At 41.6% G+C, this 18,302-nt stretch overlaps 1 protein-coding gene across 11 annotated transcripts in view; it reads left to right on the top strand.

Moving 5' to 3' along the window:
- LOC137439290 (calcium-dependent secretion activator 1) overlaps positions 1–18,302 on the top strand; it is a 539,275-nt gene that overhangs the window by 453,941 nt on the left and 67,032 nt on the right. For 10 of the 11 annotated variants that reach the window (XR_010986881.2, XR_010986892.2, XR_010986883.2 and 7 more), the window contains 2 exons: positions 11,766–11,921; positions 12,524–12,671. Coding sequence is in view for 6 of the 11 variants with exons in the window: in XM_068135050.2 (XP_067991151.1) it covers positions 11,766–11,921; positions 12,524–12,671 (304 nt within the window). In the remaining 5 variants the exon portion in view is untranslated. Of the gene's footprint in view, positions 1–11,765; positions 11,922–12,523; positions 12,672–14,355; positions 14,492–18,302 lie in introns of all 11 variants that reach the window. The other variant, XR_010986893.2, reaches the window with a different exon arrangement.

Raw genomic sequence — 18,302 nt, 5'->3', positions numbered from 1 at the left:
GGGAAATTGTTTTTTGTTCCAAAGTCAAAGAAACATGCTGATCCCATTGTCTAATTTGCTTTTGCTGATGCATCCAGTGTTTATCACCCAAAGCACTCTGGAACATGTGGTTATTTGAGTCCGGCGTTTTTATCTGCCATCTGATGCATGTTTGTGGCATGGAAGTTGTTGAGCCGAGTTTATTTATTTTCCCTTAGAGAATATTTGTGACCTTTGGCTTTTGGAGCAAGAGTACACGACTGACATCGATAAAGAAGAAGCTAATGTTAATAGTACAATTTGACACTTTAGTTGAAGCAGGTACGATTGGTTCTACCCATCGTGGAAATAAATGCTTTTGATAACGATGACATGCAAACAATGATGGGTTGTTTTGGCTGTGGCCGAGCGAAGGAGGTCGAGACCGTTTATTCCCGATACCTGAAACACCCTGCAACCCACACCTACAGAAAACGGACATTTTGTAATGCAGGCCGCATTTTCCATCCAATCATCATGTAACTTTGTGGAAAAAAAAAATTCCCATGGGTAGGTCGGTGTTCCTATGTTGAAGGTTTTGTGTCATTCGCTCAAGTGGTTGCGGAGAAAACGAATTGAAAAGTGAATAAAGGTGAAAAAGTAAGGGCCTCGGCCAACGGTCCACAACAGGTTGTGGACGCCTATTAGCAGCATCATTATTGCACATTGCCATTTGAAAAAATACGCACAGCTAATTGAGGATTAATAACATTTTTACCAATAATAATTTTGATTATTGTGCAGAGGTAATCGGCAAGCCAATAATGGTGTTGTTGTTGTTGAATGCCACCACATAGTAAGCAGAGCAGGGTGCCAGGTTTGTCTGCCCTAGATATGTCCAGAGAAACAACCCCAACTTCATGTTTAACATTGAGAACCTTCATCCATGATTGTGGAGAGAGAAGCGGCAACATGTCCAAGGTTGAGTGGCCGAACCAGAAATCAAACATAACCAAATATGTGCTGTTTGAGAATAGTAAAGACAATGAAGGCTGCAATGATTGATCCTATAACCTTGCGTAAGATTGGTAGGAGGCTTACTGGTCTGTAGTTGAGGGGATCTCCTTTTGCACCTTTCTTCTGTATGGCAGTGATGTTTCCTGTCTTCCCATCAGATGTTAGGTGACCTAAGGTGAAGCGAGCAGGCAGAGGAAAAACAAGAGCAGCACAACAGATAGGGGGATTTAGACTTTAACAAGAACATAGTCTGAAGAGGGAAGTGGGGCAGAGGAAGAACAGGAGAGATTGGATGAAAAGTTAGTGATTCCCTGGTGCAGGAGGGACGACGCACCAGCTGCAGATATCAGGATTGAAAGGTGTACTAATTTGGTCAGACCATTAGTCACAGTAGCGGGCTTAGCTGCAATGCCATGGCCAGTTGTTTTAGAGCAACAGCAGCCTGGTGGCAGTTGGCATCTCCAAGGATGACGAACAGACCAATGGGAGGAATAGTTATGAGTTGGTCCAATCTAGCGGATAAAGGTAGTGATTCTAAAGAGGAATGCCTAGCCATGGCTGTTTGAGGAGGTTAGCAGGGAACATTGACTGTGGGCATTGGAGCTCTTAACATAAACCATGACCAGTATGTGGGGTCTTTGGTGAACTACAACGCCATCACCACTATGTCGTGAACAGCCATCTGGAAGCCCTTGAATAAAGATTGGGATTGTACAGACTGAGGAAGTTGGTGCCGCAGGTGAGAGAAAATAGCAAATGAATGCAGGTGAACATTGATTCTGGATTTTGGGAGTTTCACCAGAAGTAGGTTACTATCAGGCTGCAGAAAGCTTGGAAGGGGGAGGGGGCGGAGCGGGGGGAAGCATTGAGAAGATGAGGTGGGGGGGGGGGGGGAGACAGAGTGTGTGGTGCCCACTGCATAATGCAGTGTAATCACAACATCATTCCGTCTACTTAGGGCCTTTACGCCTCTATTGACAAATCACCAGGACACCCTCTGCGGCACACACGTTCCTGCTTCCTCGGTGTGTGTGTGTGTGTGTGTGTGTGTGTGTGTGTGTGTGTGTGTGTGTGTGTTGGTGTGTGTGTGTTCGTTCCCTTCCAATCAGTTCTCCGACTTGGATGTGCATCATATGTGAACGTATTTGTGCCTATTGGGCATCATCAGTATGGCGCGACATGCCTCCCCCCTCCCTCCCCCTAATAATGGACTGCCAGAAGGTCTCATCTCAAACTTTATTTCTTACTTAACCCTTTTGCTGTTGTAGTGTGCATTTACAGATCGATCACTGCTCCCATCTGACCTTCATGCTGACATGACACATTGCTGTTAAGGTCCTGTTCTTTGTTCCCTCCATCACCGAAGTTGGGCAGAGGTTATGTTTTCACCCTTGTCTTTCTGTCTGTTTTGTCTGTCTGTTTGTTTGGCTCTGAACAGGGTATCTCAAAAAGCTGTTGACAGATTCGGACGAATTTTGGTGGAGAGGTTGGGTGTGTGACAAGGACAAAATGATTGGATTTTGGTTAAGATCCGAATCCGGATACAGATACGTGAATTTCTTCAAGTGATTCTTCACCATTGAGTGATGAGGCTAAAACCGATATATACAGTCACGTGAAAAAGTAAGTACACCCCATGTAAAGTTTTAACTTTTTCAACATATTCCAACATACAGCTATTTGATCTTCATTTCAACAATATTGATAGATAAAGGTGATATAATATAACAAATATCAGGAAACATTTACATTTTGTAGTCCATTGTATAATTTAAATAAACATAAATGCAGATTTCGCATGTGGAAAAAGTAAGTACACCCTTGGCTCTAATAGGTGGTATTGCCCCCTTTGGCAGAAACGACCTCAAGTAGGCATTTGTTATAACTGTCTACCAGTCTCATATATTTTTTTTGTAGGCAAAGTAGGCATTTGTTATAATCCCTACATGGGAGGTGTGCCAGGAGGAAACCTTTGCTGTCCAGAAAGAGCATCAGGGCAAGACTGAAGTTTGCCAATGAACACCTAGGGAAAGACCAGCACTGCTGGAACAATGTGCTCTGGACAGATGAGTCAAAGGTAGAGCTATTTGGCCACAGTACCAGAAGACATGTTTGGCGAAAACCAAAGACATCATTTGACCACAAGAACCTGATACCAACTGTAAAGCATGGTGGTGGAAATATTATGGTTTGGGGCAGCTTTGCTGCATCAGGGCCTGGGCAGCTCACAATCATAGAATCCACGATGAATTCTTCATTGTACCAGAGGGTGATTGAGGATAATGTGAGGCCATCTGTCGGAAAGTTGAAGCTCAACCGTAGGTGGACCTTGCAACATGACAATGACCCTAAACATACCAGTAAATCCACCAAGGAATGGCTGAAAAGAAAGAAATTGAGGGTTCTGGAATGGCCAAGTCAAAGCCCGGATCTAAATCCCATCGAGATGTCGTGGGGGGGATTTGAAACGAGCTGTGCATGTAAGAAACCCCTCAAACATCGCACAGCTGAAAGAATTCTGCATGGAGGAGTGGGAAAAAATTTCTCCCAGTCGATGTCAGAGACTGGTAGACAGTTATAACAAATGCCTACTTGAGGTTGTTTCTGCGAAAGGGGGCAATACCACCTATAAGAGCCAAGGGTGTACTTACTTTTTCCACATGCGAAATTTGCATTTATGTTTATTTAAATTATACAATGGACTAGAAAATGTAAATGTTTCATGATATTTGTTATATTATATCACCTTTATCTATCAATATTGTTGAAATGAAGATCAAATAGCTGTATGTTGGAATATGTTGAAAAAGTCAAAACTTTACATGGGGTGTACTTACTTTTTCACGTGACTGCAGCACAATATCTAAAAAGGTTATTGACAGATTCGGACAAAACTTTGTGGTGTCTGACAAGGACAAATTGATTCAATTTTGGTGAAGATCTGAATCCAGTGATTCTTCATCACCATTGACTGATGGGGCCAAAACGATATGTACACTACATGGCCAAGAGTATCCGGACACCCCTTCTAATTAGTGGATGTGGCTGATTCAGCCACACCCATTGCTGACAGGTATATATAATCAAGCACACAGCCATGCAATCTCCATAGAGAAACATTGGCAGTAGAATGGGCCGTACTGAAGAGTTCAGTGACTTTCAACGTGGCACCGTCATAGGATGCTACCTTTCCAACAAGTCAGTTCGTCAAATTTCTTCTTCCCTGCTCGAGCTGCCCTGGTCAATTGTAAGTGCTGTTATTGTGAAGTGGAAACATCTTGGAGCAACAACAGCTCAGCCGCGAAGTGGTAGGCCACACAAGCTCACAGAACGGGACCGCCGAGTGCTGCAGCGCGTAAAAATCGTCTGTCCTCGGTCGCACCACTCACTACCGGGTTCCAAACTGCCTCTGGAGTCTGGAGCAACATCAGCACAACAACTGTTTGTCGGGAGCTTCAAGAAATGGGTTTCCATGGCCGAGCAGTCGCACACAAGCCTAAGATCACCCTACGCAATGCCAAGCGTCAGCTAGATTTCACAGCCTGCTCAAGTATGCTGGAGCTGGAGTTCACAGCCAAAAGGTCACTGCCATTGGACTCTGGAGCAGTGGAAACGTGTTCTCTGGAGTGATGAAACACGCTTCGCCATCTGGCAGTCCGACGGACAAATCTGGGTTTGGCGGATGCCAGGAGAACGCTACTTGCCCGAATGCATAGTGCCAACTGTAAAGTTTGCTGGAGGAGGAATAATGGTCTAGGGCTGTTTTTCATTGTTCGGGCCCCTTAGTTCCAGTGAAGGGAAATCTTAAGGCTACAGCATATAATGACATTCTAGACGATTGTGTGCTTCCAACTTTGCGGCAACAGTTTGGGGAAGGTCCTTTACTGTTTCAGCATGACAATGCCCCCATGCACAAAGCGAAGTCCATCCAGAAATGGTTTGTCGAGATCGGTGTGGAAGAACTTGACTGGCCTGCACCGAGCCCTGACCTCAACCCCATCGAACGCCTTTGGGATTATTTGGAATGCCGACTGCGAGCCAGGCCTAATCGCCCAACATCAGTGCCCAACCTCATTAATGCTCTTGTGGCTGAATGGAAGCAAATCCCCACAGCAATGTTCCAACATCTGGTGAAAGCCTTCCTAGAAGAGTGGAGGCTGTTATAGCAGCAAAAGGGGGACCACTCCATATTAATGCCCATAATTTTGGAATGAGATGTTCGACGAGCACATACGGTGCGATGTACGGTGTCCACATTCTTTTGGCCATGTAGTGGCGCATGATATTTCAAAAGGTTGTGGATGAGTTATGACAAAATAAGGTGGATATGACGAGTACAAGCCAATTCGATTTTGGTTCAGTTTCAGACCACATACAGTATGTTCAGTATCAGTGGTATAAAAACGTACACTGTTTTGCCTGGTGGAGGTATGTGCTCTACCGAGTGCCATTCTAGTTTCAGATATTTATTTGTGGGCGAGGCACAATACATGACAAGCTGCTTGCTCAATAGGTGACGCACACAAAAATCGGAGTACTAATTTGCATTATTTCACAACTGCCTTTACTAAAAACTTACAAGCATAGTTTTTGCTTGGCAAGCTGCACATGCTGATTAAACTTTGAGCAGTAATGACTTGTACTTTTATATATTGTCACTTCAGAGTTCTGGCTCACACAGACCCTCTGGACCAGAATGTTTCTGACTGCCACGAATGGCTGAGACGATCTTTACACACGAAGTTGAGCGGACAGCGTTCGTGTGCCCATCCATGCTCTAAAAGCAGGACACTCTTACAAATTGATGTTCTCCAAAGGAACGGCCAAACCCGTTGCGAAAGTGGATGTTGCCCACGCGAGAAGACAAAAGGCAGAATGACGTTCCTTGCAAATAAATGGCTTTATTTAAAAATAATATGAGAGATAAGGAAAGAAAAGAGACTAAAAATGAATGAAACAGATCTGGTGGTCGACAGAGACAAATAGGGCAGAAGGGAGCACACAAACTTGTATACAATATAAATTATAAATAAACCCTGATAATGGTGCCAAAGTACCAGATTCGTAACAAAGAAACAAAGGGGAAAAACAAAGCAGCTTTTGTGGACTTCAACAGACACAATCTTATGCTGGATCCAGAATGGCCCATGCAGGCTGGTGTTGTACTCGGCTGGTGCGGCATGGTAGGAAGGTGATGAGATGCAATGTCGAGGAGATGGCGTCCTCAGTCTTTGAACCGTCCATCTCTCATCAGTGATGAAGCTGAGAGATCGTGATGATATGTCTCGACCCAGAAGCTCACTCAAAGAAGTGCAGGTGGGTACACAGTTTTTATTGCTTTTAGGGCCTGGCTTCATACATGACAGGCCGTCAGCTGCCAGTGGGCAGTGTCGCATTTCAGACAGTCCCGTCCCTCTTCAGGGATCCACAAATCACTCCTCCGACCTAGCCTGTAATCCTTGGCCAAAAGGCATGGTAAATCACTTCTATGACTTTATACGTTAATAAAAAGCAAAGAAACACATAAGGTACGTTAGTTCATGAAGACTGAACTACGCATGTTCTGACCCGGAAGACGGTCGGTAATGACATCTTCCGGGTCATGATGCCTACGCATCTCTCAAATGACAGGACAGCAAGTAAATACTTGCAAATTAAAAGACAGCGTCCACAAAGTTTTTCTTTTTGTCCGTTAAATCCAAAATCCATTAAATTGAGGTCCGTTAAATCGAGGTTTGACTGTATGTACGGTATATATCACAACATGGCCCATGTAGGCTGGGGTTGCACTGTGCTGGTGCGGCATGGTAGGAAGGTGATGAAATGCGATGTCGAGGAGATGGTGTCCTCAGTCTCTTGAACCGTCCGATTGGTGTATATATATATATATATATATATATATATATATATATATATATATATATATATATATATATATATATATTGTTACGGTCCGCGGATTAGATGTTATTTTTACCGAGCGGAGGTAACCACGGCCGAACAGTTGTTCCCCGACCCACCCGATTCACCCAGACGTTGGCCGTATCGCGCCACCGCTATTCAATCGGGAAAAGACTAAGACGACGAATGCAAAGAGGAAGAAGGAGACGTACAGAAGAGTAACAGGGTTTATTATTATTTACACACATAAGCAAAAAGAGCAGTCACGATTATTTACAGGGGACATGAGACGCAGGTGACACAGTGCAAATGACTAGCTTACCTAACAGGCTTAATTAATACCCAGGACAGAACAAACGAAGACACAGACTCACGCGGGGAATTGCAGAGTGGATTGACTGGAAGGAGGAATGTTCAGCTCGGACCACAAGCTGGAAGGCTTGGCAGGGCGCACAGCAAGCCGGGCCTCGTCAGGCTGGGAGCGAGCAGGGCGATGGCGGCACGCGTATCTCGCTGCACGCGGCCGGGGCTGGTTGTCGCTCCATGTCTCGGGCTCTTTTGGGTCCTCCCCTTCTTTCTCCCAAATCGTCTGACGCGTCTTTCTCTCCTTGCGCACTTGTCTCTCTGAAGGTCGTCTCTTTTCAGACTCAGAACTCATCTGCTTGGGGAACGTCCCGCAGCGGGTTATATATGCCCCGCCCCTCAACCTTTGCGAACCTCCTTGATCTTTCTTGCCACACCCTCTCGAAGTCCAACCCCTTGTTTGTGGTTGGTTGAGTGGGGCTTACTCACTCCTCCCCTCTCTGACGAGGTGGGGACCCGCCTTTCTTCCCCAACCCTGCCTCGTGGCCAATGGCGGCTTTGGAGGGGATGTAATTGCCAATCGAGGCTTGGCAATGACGAAAGGGGGAAATGGAGGTTTTTTGGGAATGGGAATGAAGGGAATCTATCTCTTTCACTTGGTGCAATGGAGTGTCATTCTAATGGAAGACAAGGCCTTACTCTAAAACACATAATAAGATATAAGCTACTGAACAAGGGTTTTATCGTGTCCTGCAATGTGGTGTTTATGGAATTAACTACCGAGACGCCCTTTTTATCTTTACACAACTCTGGAGGCAGGAGGGGCCATATCCAACAATGTTACACAACAATTTCCAATACAATACAATAAAAAAAATGCCATCCTCATATCCACAACAATATGTATATATATATATATACATATATATATATATATATATATATATATACATATATATATATATATATATATATATATATATATATATATATATATATATATATATATATATATATATATATCACAACATGTTCTTTTTTTTTTTTAAGGTGTCCAACATCTATTGAAAATGACTTTCAATCAAGATGCCCTGAAGTAATCCTCAAGGTGAACTAGTTATTAGGTATGAGGTTCTTGACATTTCCTTCAGTTATAGTTCATGTCCTTCGGAAAAGAAGGACATTGTTGGGACAGGCAGGCCAAAACAATTTGACTGTTGAAGCTAGAGGAATGGTCAAACCTGGAACGGTACAAAGACACACTTCATATTTACCATAATTTGCTACAAACTATTAGTGGCATGGTAAGTGGCATAGCTGTACTTTTTGCCAAACACTAAGCACCTTTAAATAAATTGAATAAAAAGTTGTGTATTGATGACTACTATGTATCAACACACAAGTTTTTATTTTTGATTACTTTATCAATACTTTTGGCAATATAGTTTCGATACATCGTTTGAATTGCATGTTCTGTAAAGTTTCTTGTTGACACCGTCATGACTTTAAAACAAGACACTTTGCTTACACGATTATTCCTTTTGAATGGCAAGTTTGTACAAACATAAGCCAACATAATGCTTAGCCAAATGAAATGTTTGTGGTGCCATCCATTTATTACATACACAGACATGGTGGGATTATTTATTAGTTTATACCTCCTTACCCATTTACAGGTATGCACTGTTGTGATTCCTAACCACCACCATCTCTACCACCACCATTCTTAAAGCTTAAAAATAACCACAAATCCACTAATCTACTATTTAAAGTACATGGGACTCTGTCCAAAGTACATTATAACTATTTCGTTTTGAGCAAGAGCAAAGATTATTTTAAAACAGTCAGATGGGAAAGAAATGCATGAAATGGTGCTGAAGTCTGAACATGATTTACACACTTTTCCTTCAAGGCGGCCAATATATTGTTGGCAATATTACGTCCGAGGAAATACACAAGCAGGAAGAGGTTTATTCCTCAAGCGATTATATAGAGATGGGATCAATTTATTCTCTTTTCTTTCTTTCTTTTTTTTCTTAAAAAAAACCAGGAGATACAAAATGGAAGATCAACTTTTAGGTGCTCACTGGCAACATCCAGCAGCTGTCTAAAATGTCCTCTGGTTTTCAGATAGCATTAATCTTCTTGTTTTGCACTTCACTTAAACTCTAATGTTACTCTTCAAAAATATTCACAAGTACAGGATAATTTAAGATTAACCTAAAAACGCCATACACATCCTCAAAATTATATTATCAGACTTAAATATCTTGTGTGAGGGACTCTCGGAAAATGTTCTTCGGCTTCCCAGATCGCAAACATTGCCGATCATTGAAAAAGAGGTGTTAAAATAAAAAAGATGAAAATTTCAAATAGAATTGCCCCGCTTTATTGATTGGGATTTATACATCCGCACAGTCCTTCATGCATATGTAATGAAAGGATGGTATACACTTGTTGCATTTTCTTGTGGTATAAAGTCACAGCATGTGTTCGAAAGGCCGGTTTGATGCATGCATGCCTTCCTTGCATGATCATCGTGCTCTTCCCCACTCGTTGGCACTCTTGGGTGTTTTTTTTTAAATCTGCTATATGCTCATGCTTTCCAAACCGAGTTTGAGGCACCTACATCACCCGGTCGTTACAAGGACAGGTTATCAATCCACAGACTTGTTCTGCACTAAAGACACCTTGATAAAGGCATTGCCAACCAAACCACAATAACCTGCATTTATTATAAGAAATTGTTTTGGTGATAAACATTTTTCATTTACTCATATGCATTATTTGTAATAATTATTTCCTTTATTGAGCACGCCTACGTACTTGTCCACAAAATGGCAACACACTTGACCCCTCCGTTCACCTTCCTTCCCCATTGCGCCATATCTTCCATACATCCCTCACTCTTCCGTCCTTTTCTCCTAATCTGTTTGCATCTGCTTTTATCTTTCTTTTTTAACTTGTGTTCATCTATTTTTCTCTTTTTCTTATTTCCCTTCCTTTTATAAATTCCCACTTTACACCTAGATCACCCCACTCCTCCCTCCATGTCTCTCTATTCATACATAATATGTAAATTCACCTTTTATGCTCTAATTGTGCAAATTAATTTGCCCCTTTATGCTCTCATTGTGCATTCATTTGCTTTAATTGAGGTTTTACACATTATCATGCATCATGTCATGCATTACTGCTACTCAGCTGTGACATTTACCTGCAATGTTTGTTGTGATATAGGATCTAGGAAGTCTTAAGGATGTTCATGTGTTGGGTGTCACTACTGACATCATGAAATGCTTGGCAAGTTATTGTAAAGGGTCCACACTCTGTGACTACACAGTGTGTGCTTCTTTAATGGCTAACGAGGTATTTCGCCTTTCTTGAACAATCTTTGTGTTCCCACGAGTGGTGTGGCCTGCGCAGGATCCACCGCTCATGGAAACACATTGCTTCCGAGTGTAACAGCGCAAATACCTTATTCCCATATACGTCTCAAAACAACTGTCTTGCTGGAATGAGCATTGTCATTACTTGAAAGTAAACTTTACAAACTGCAGTATGTAATGGCTTATCAAATAATTGAATGCCCCCTCTCCTGTTACATCTCAGAAGCAAAGTACCGTTAGGCCCGGTTAGTACTGGGATCGGAGACTTCCATATGGCTGTGGTAGCTTGAAGAATGGCAGGATAGCTCAGTTGGTCGAGTGATTACCCCTGACCTATCTAGCAAATAAATACATGACTTGCATATATTTATGTTTTTTATAATTGTCTATCTTGCACCACTGCTCCAGTGTTTCTTACACTCGCTGCGAGTGGTTATATAGTGTAAATTGTTATTACTGTTCATGTTGCTCTCAACAACTTTTGGGTCAAATTTTATTTTCCATCTCTATTAAAATAGTCGCACGGCACACTATCTAGCAATTTTGCAAGAAACAGTCAGGCAAGAAACAGCAGAGCAAGAAACAGTTAGGGTTAGTTAGGTACAAAATGGTGTACAAAATGGTGGGCAAGGGATATGTCACCTAACTTGATGACATCCTCACCAAACAAATTCGATTATTTCATCAACTCTTCCGTTTAAAAACGCATCCATCCGAGTGACAACTTCAGGTCTAGCATCTGAGACTCAAAAAGTTTTTAATTTGTTGCTAAATATTCTGATAATGGCACGAACTACGTGAATGCAGAAATTTTGAAGCTACGTAAATGTAATAAAATATTTGCATTGCTCCAATGTGTAACCCTCTGCAGATGAGCAAGAATGCATGCTAATGAGGTACCGCTGTGTTGGAAAGCATTAGCACATCCCTAGCACCTGCTTCCCTTTATCCTCGCAATAATCTTTGCTTTTTATTGATACTGTGGAGGAATTCTGCACACATCCTTCCACAAGTTTGCTTCCTGGGGTCGACAGTGCATGCCATTTTGACTATCGCATGTTATGCAAGCAAGAGCTGGAGTGCCCTAGTTGTCTCTGCAGGGAAAGCCCTCATCTAATGGTCATGTCCTTGATCACCATCTCCACCTCACTTCTTTCCTCATTTTCTTCCCCCATCCGCTCCCTTTCCATTTAACAGTAATGGTTCTACCACCTCTGAAGATCTCTTCTGGAAATTGGATGCACTACAGAACTTCGTTCAAAACCTTCACTGGCCTGAGGAAGAGTTTGCGATGCATCTTGAACAGAGGCTGAAGCTAATGGGCCGTGATATGATTGAATCATCAGTTAAAAGGTAAACCCTATGATGTGGTGAAAGAGCTCAGCAAGAGGGAGAATTATTTGTGTCTACACAATGTGATCATTGTTATTGCTAAATTTTCTAACTTTTGCGGAGCTTCTGCAATATGTAATGCAGACAAACTTGACAGCAGAGAAGCTTGCACTTATATGCATTTCTAAACCCAGATTATATTTCTTTGTATTTTCTGTAAAAAGTAAGAGTTACCGGTACTGTAAAATTCTCACTTGTTAGTTTTTCTTTAAATAAAGTTTTAATCATGGTCTATATGCTGCAAGAACGATAATTGGTTTCAGCCCACAGCCTTTAACTGATATATATGTTATTTTTTTTGGTATACAAGATCGAGGCTCGTGAAAGAGCTAACATTAATCACACAAAAAGTCAAACCGACACATAAAACACAAAAAACAAGGGGAGCGGCAGACAAGATGGGGAGAGAGGGGGAAGGACACAAACACAACATTTGAGAGCAGGGACAACGGGAGAAATGTGGGAGGGTGAGGGCTTTGGGGGAGGATGTGATGCGTGTATATGTCATTCGTGCAGAGAGCTGTAACTATTGCATTTTGGGAACATTTCTCTGTTTTATATAGGACACGGGCTGCTTTTGAGAACAAGCTTGCAAAAATGCCCCGTTCCACGGACTTCCGAGTTACGCAGTCTTTGTGTACGATGCTCAATGTCATGGTCGACGCCAAAACGCAGTCTTTGAAGCTGTGCACCATAGAGGTGGAGCCAGAGGTATGATGTGAGCTTTGGAGGCCTAGTATCCAAGGCCGAATACTCATCTTTGTTCTCATAATTACCGATGCACCGAGGTTGTGTTTTCACCCCTGTCTGCACCTATTTGCTTGTCTGTCTGTGAGCAGGATATCTCAAAAAGGTATGGGCTGATTCGAACGAAATGTGGTGGACCGGTTGGGTGTCTGACAAGGACGAATTGATTAGATTTTGGTAAAGATCCGGATCCTATAATTTTTACGGCATAGCCCATGGGGTAATGCCGTCTGGGACAGCGTTTGTCTGTCCGTCCGGTGTATGTATGTATGTATATGTACCGAAATGTATGTATGTCCCTTCCGCCAGAATTTTGCAGTTTATTACATTTAAGATTCATTTTCTCTGCAACCGTTGGTACGATTCACACAAAATTTTCAATAGAGGAACAATGACTCCTGTAGAATTTTATCATATGTACTCCACATGGGGAATAACATTTGTTAATAACGATGTTATAAGTACCTTCATTATGACCTCATAAATCGACAAGTAGAACGCTTGAATGATTCCATTATAATGAAATTTATTGAGCTTGATGAAGGGATAAATTGGTCAAGAAAAACAATTGATGACATCATCAGTCATGTGGTTCAGCATGCATATGTTTACGACGTAGCCTGTAGGGCAATGCCATCTGGAACAGTATTTGTCTGTCTGTCCGGTGCATGTATGTATGTTCACACAAACGTTCAACAAACGGAGACAGAGGATCTGATTACATGACAGGGGGACAGCAGAGCCTCCACAAGTGATTCTTCACCATTGAGGGATGGGGCCAAAAAAGATATCTAGCAAGTCATTATAACATGACAAAACAAAATCATGATAACATGACCAAACAAAAATCATGATAACATGACAAAACAAAATCATGATAACATGACAAAACAAAAATCATGATAACATGACCAAAACAAAAATCATGATAACATGACCAAACAAAATCATGATAACATGACAAAACAAAATCATGATAACATGACCAAACAAAAATCATTATAACATGACCATCCAAAAAACATTATAATATAACAAAACAAAATTGATTACAACATGACAAAACAAAAATTATAACCTGGCAAAACGAGAACGGCACTCTGTAGAGTACATACCTCCACCAGGCTGAACAGTTTATGTTTTGTATCCCACTGATAGGCCAGATCTGGATTCAGACCTGAACCAAAATCTAATCGGCTTGTTCTTGTCACCTAACCAACTCGTCTACCAAGTTTAGTTGTAACTCGTCCAAAACTTTTTGAGACATCCTGCTATATATCGTTTTTGGCCATATCTATATATCGTATCCAAAATACTGTAGGTATTTACTTTCTTCTCCGTTACATATTTTGTGAGTCATCCACTCCTACCTGTGGTTCCCTGGTGAGCCTCGGGGCATTGCCCCTATTTTTATACAATGCTGGCATTGGACCCATCACTTCGCTGGTGGTAGTTGAACGTAACTTATTTATGATACAGTACAGTAACACAGTTTATTGACAGTCATTATTTGCAAAAAATATGTTTTACTGCTAACAACGCAGCATTAATATAACTAATACGCACACGTATTCACCAAAAATGAAATATTATGTGACATCGTTTTATTTTTCAAGTTGCAAAATGCAATTCTCATTTTCATAAATAGTACACTGAAGGCGCGTTGGTTGCCATGGCTGTGGCGGGTTCGGGTGGTCAGTGACGGCTGACCATCACGTCGGGGTCACCAATGAAGCGCGGTGTTACGCGCGCTGCTTGTAAGCAAGGAGGAAGCGGACAACGCGGTAAGTTGTAAGAGTCTTTATTCAAGAGCTCCACTGTAACACTGGAGCGTTCCGGGCTGCGCGCCCGGTGTATATCCCGCGGCCACGCCTACCCCTCGGGCGTGGCCGCCGCCCACTTGGTGCGAGGAATGATGCCCTCGCGCCAGTGAGCTTTCGTGTCCGCCACAACACCACCATAAAGGCCTAGCCTAGTGTGAGACGTAATGCTGTAATGACGTCCCAGATGTAACATCATCTTACTACACAGTCATCTTTCTAAATCCATCATCTTTCTAAATCTATCATCTTTCTAAATCCACCATATTTCTAAATCTGTCATCTTTCTAAATCCGTCATCTTTCTAAATCCGGCATCTTTCTAAATCCGGCATCTTTATAAATCCGGCATCTTTCTAAATCCGGCATCTTTCTAAATCCGGCATCTTTCTAAATCCGGCATCTTTCTAAATCCACCATCTTTCTAAATCCGCCATCTTTCTAAATCCGTCATCTTTCTAAATCCATCATCTTTCTAAATCCATCATCTTTCTAAATCCGTCATCTTTCGAAATCCGGCATCTTTCTAAATCCACCATCTTTCTAAATCCATAATCTTTCTAAATCCATCATCTTTCTAAATCCGTCATCTTTCTAAATCCATCATCTTTCTAAATCCACCATCTTTCTAAATCCGTTGTCTTTCTAAATCCACCATCTTTCTAAATCCGTTGTCTTTCTAAATCCACCATATTTCTAAATCCGTCATCTTTCTAAATCCGTCATCTTTCTAAATCCGGCATCTTTATAAATCCGGCATCTTTATAAATCCGCCATCTTTCCAAATCCGGCATCTTTCTAAATCCGGCATCTTTCTAAATCCGGCATCTTTCTAAATCCACCATCTTTCTAAATCCGCCATCTTTCTAAATCCATCATCTTTCTAAATCCATCATCTTTCTAAATCCGTCATCTTTCTAAATCCGCCATCTTTCTAAATCTGCTAACTGGCAACTAGTGCCTGTCATTCAGCCAGTCGCCTCCCGATGTCAGACAGTCAGATATATTGGTTATTGTGTTCAACTGCCATCAGCGAAGCGATGGGACGGATTGAGTGCTTGAGGCTGGGATGATGTGCACTTCCACAGATGCCTAGCCTATAGCGCTGGACATAACACCATAATGGTGTCCTAGATGTAACACCGTAATAATGTCCCAGAGAAAAGAGCGTGACAGACAGATATCCGGCTACTTTAATATATAGATTATGGTTTTCCTTTTAGTTTATTTCTGACATTGCTATGCTATTATAAAATGCTTTGATGATACGACCTATAAACCTTGGCCGCAGTCTTCGTACGGACCGTACAACCTCCCTTTAACACAGACATCAAAAGTCCCATCCTTTGTGCATAGATCTTGAAATGTAAGAACACTTTTCTGAGCTACACTGTGCTCACTCACCTCTACATTACTACATTCCGTTTTTCACAAACTACCCCAACAAACCCATTCTTTAATTGAAGTAAGATGAAGCTAAAAGTAAATTTATTTTTGAGCAATTTGAGCAATATTTTTCAGCAATAATTGTATTTTTGTGCTTCACATTATAGCAACCAATATATTTATTTATTTTTCCTTTTAGCATTATTGTGTTTTGGAGTTGGTAATTCAAATTCCTCTTTTTCGATGAATTTGTGCGAATATTGTTTTGTGGTTTATGCTGTTGTTTTCCCTTCAGTCTTCCAAAAGATTTGTTTACCCATAAACGACTTTAATAACATCTTTCATATATATATATATATATATATATATATATATATATATATATATATATATATATATATATATATATATACCATATACCATACCATATATATATATATATATATACACATACATACATACATACATACTGTATATATATATATATATATATATATTGTTACGGATCCGGGGGACGGCACTCCCGTTAGCAAGGGGGGGTTAATCCCCTTGTCCTGTCAAGCTGGCCGTCGGACCGGTCCTGGGGGTATGACGTCACTTCCGGTCGATGGCAAGTAGGGTTGTAAGCCCAATTTGTCTTAATACCTAATTACTACCACCGGGCCGCAGCGTGATTGGATTGCGCCGAGCGAAGCGAGCTGCGACTCGGGCCGTTAGCAAGAGTCTAAACCCGACTATAAAGCAGTTGGCCAAATCGCGCCACAGGTACTCAATGGGGAAAAGACTAAAGCGACCGGATGAGAGGAAGCCAAAGAACCAAAAAGGGTAAAGGAAGAACACAGGTTTATTTACTATCTACAAGAGGAAACGAAAGAAGGGCATTTACAAGGAGAAGAAGAAGCAGATACACAGGGTAGCCTTAAACAGTCTTACTCTACGACCCCAGACAAACATACGCACTCACATGGGGATTGTAGCTGGTAGGGTGGAAGGTCCAGGTGGATGGTCCAGGCGATGGGGTCCAGGCTCCGGTCCCGCGGGCGAAAACCCGGCAGGCAGCTTCGCGCGTATCGTTCAACCGCGAGCGGACCTTTCGTATAGCGGGGGGACTGGGATGCTCCGTATGTAATAAATGAATGGCTTTGCCAAACGCACCCTCTCCAAGGTTATCTTAGAACGCCTTTGCAATGAGCGCCGCCGTATAGTTCTCTCGCCACTGCCGTGTGCACGCGAGTCCTGTTCAAGAGCGCAGCCGTATAGTTCTTTCGCCAGAGACGTCTCCGCGCAGTTCTTTCAAAAGGAGCCCGTCGAAAGAAGTCCGCCCAAGGGCTTTTCGTGTGCTCTTTTATAACGCGAGCCAAGATTACTACGCGCTCCTCCGAAACCACGCCCGCCACCGAGCTCACCTCAGCCCTGGTTGGCTCGCCGAAAGGGCCACGCCTCGGTCTCGGCGCTCCGCCCCCTTCTTCTCCGGCTTGACCGCGTGCGTAATGGCGTTTGAATGCAGCGAACGCTGCTGGCAAGCAAAGTAACACAATTTGGAGAGAGAGAGAGCAAAATGGACGGAATGGGGCCTATCTTATTTAATTAATGCAACGCAGATTCAACTATTGGGAACAGATCCTTAACTGAAACACATTATAATGAAATAACTACAGAGAGGTCCTATGGTTCTCTACGTGTTGTACATGGACTAACTAGGGTGCGATCGTTAATAAGCCAAATGATGGGGATATTTACAGGGGATCATTTATAAGGGAAACATTTACTAAAATTTACTAGTGAAGGTTCTAAAAACCGTAACAATATATCCAAATATATCTTCAGTTCTCCAGCTTTCAATGAGCGCACGTAATGACGTCACTGCCATGTACATACGCTCTGCCTGTCAAGCTCTCAAGAGAACCCTCCGACAGAGCAGAATTGTGATCTTAGTTCAGATACTGTCATAAGTGTATGTAAAACTCACAGTTACCGACCTGGTTTCCCCCTTTTTTGGGGCTCATCAAGGCAATGCAGTGAGTCATGCATACACTTATGACTGAAAACCTTTCGGTTATATACCAGTTACTATGCGATTTCATACCATCATTTTCATATATATGTATGTGTATATATATATATATATATATGTATGTATATGTATGTATATATATATATATATATATATATATATGTATATATGTATATGTATGTATATGTATATATATATATATATGTATGTATATGTATATATATATATATGTATGTATATGTATATATATATATATGTATGTATATGTATATATATATATATATATGTATGTATATATATATATATATATGTATATGTATATATATATATATATATATATATATATATATATATATATATATATATATATATATAT

Source organism: Myxine glutinosa, chromosome 1 (assembly GCF_964187855.1).
Source record: "Myxine glutinosa chromosome 1, kmMyxGlut1.1, whole genome shotgun sequence".
Classification (NCBI taxonomy): domain Eukaryota; kingdom Metazoa; phylum Chordata; class Myxini; order Myxiniformes; family Myxinidae; genus Myxine; species Myxine glutinosa.
This window is presented reverse-complemented; position numbering and strand designations above follow the sequence as displayed.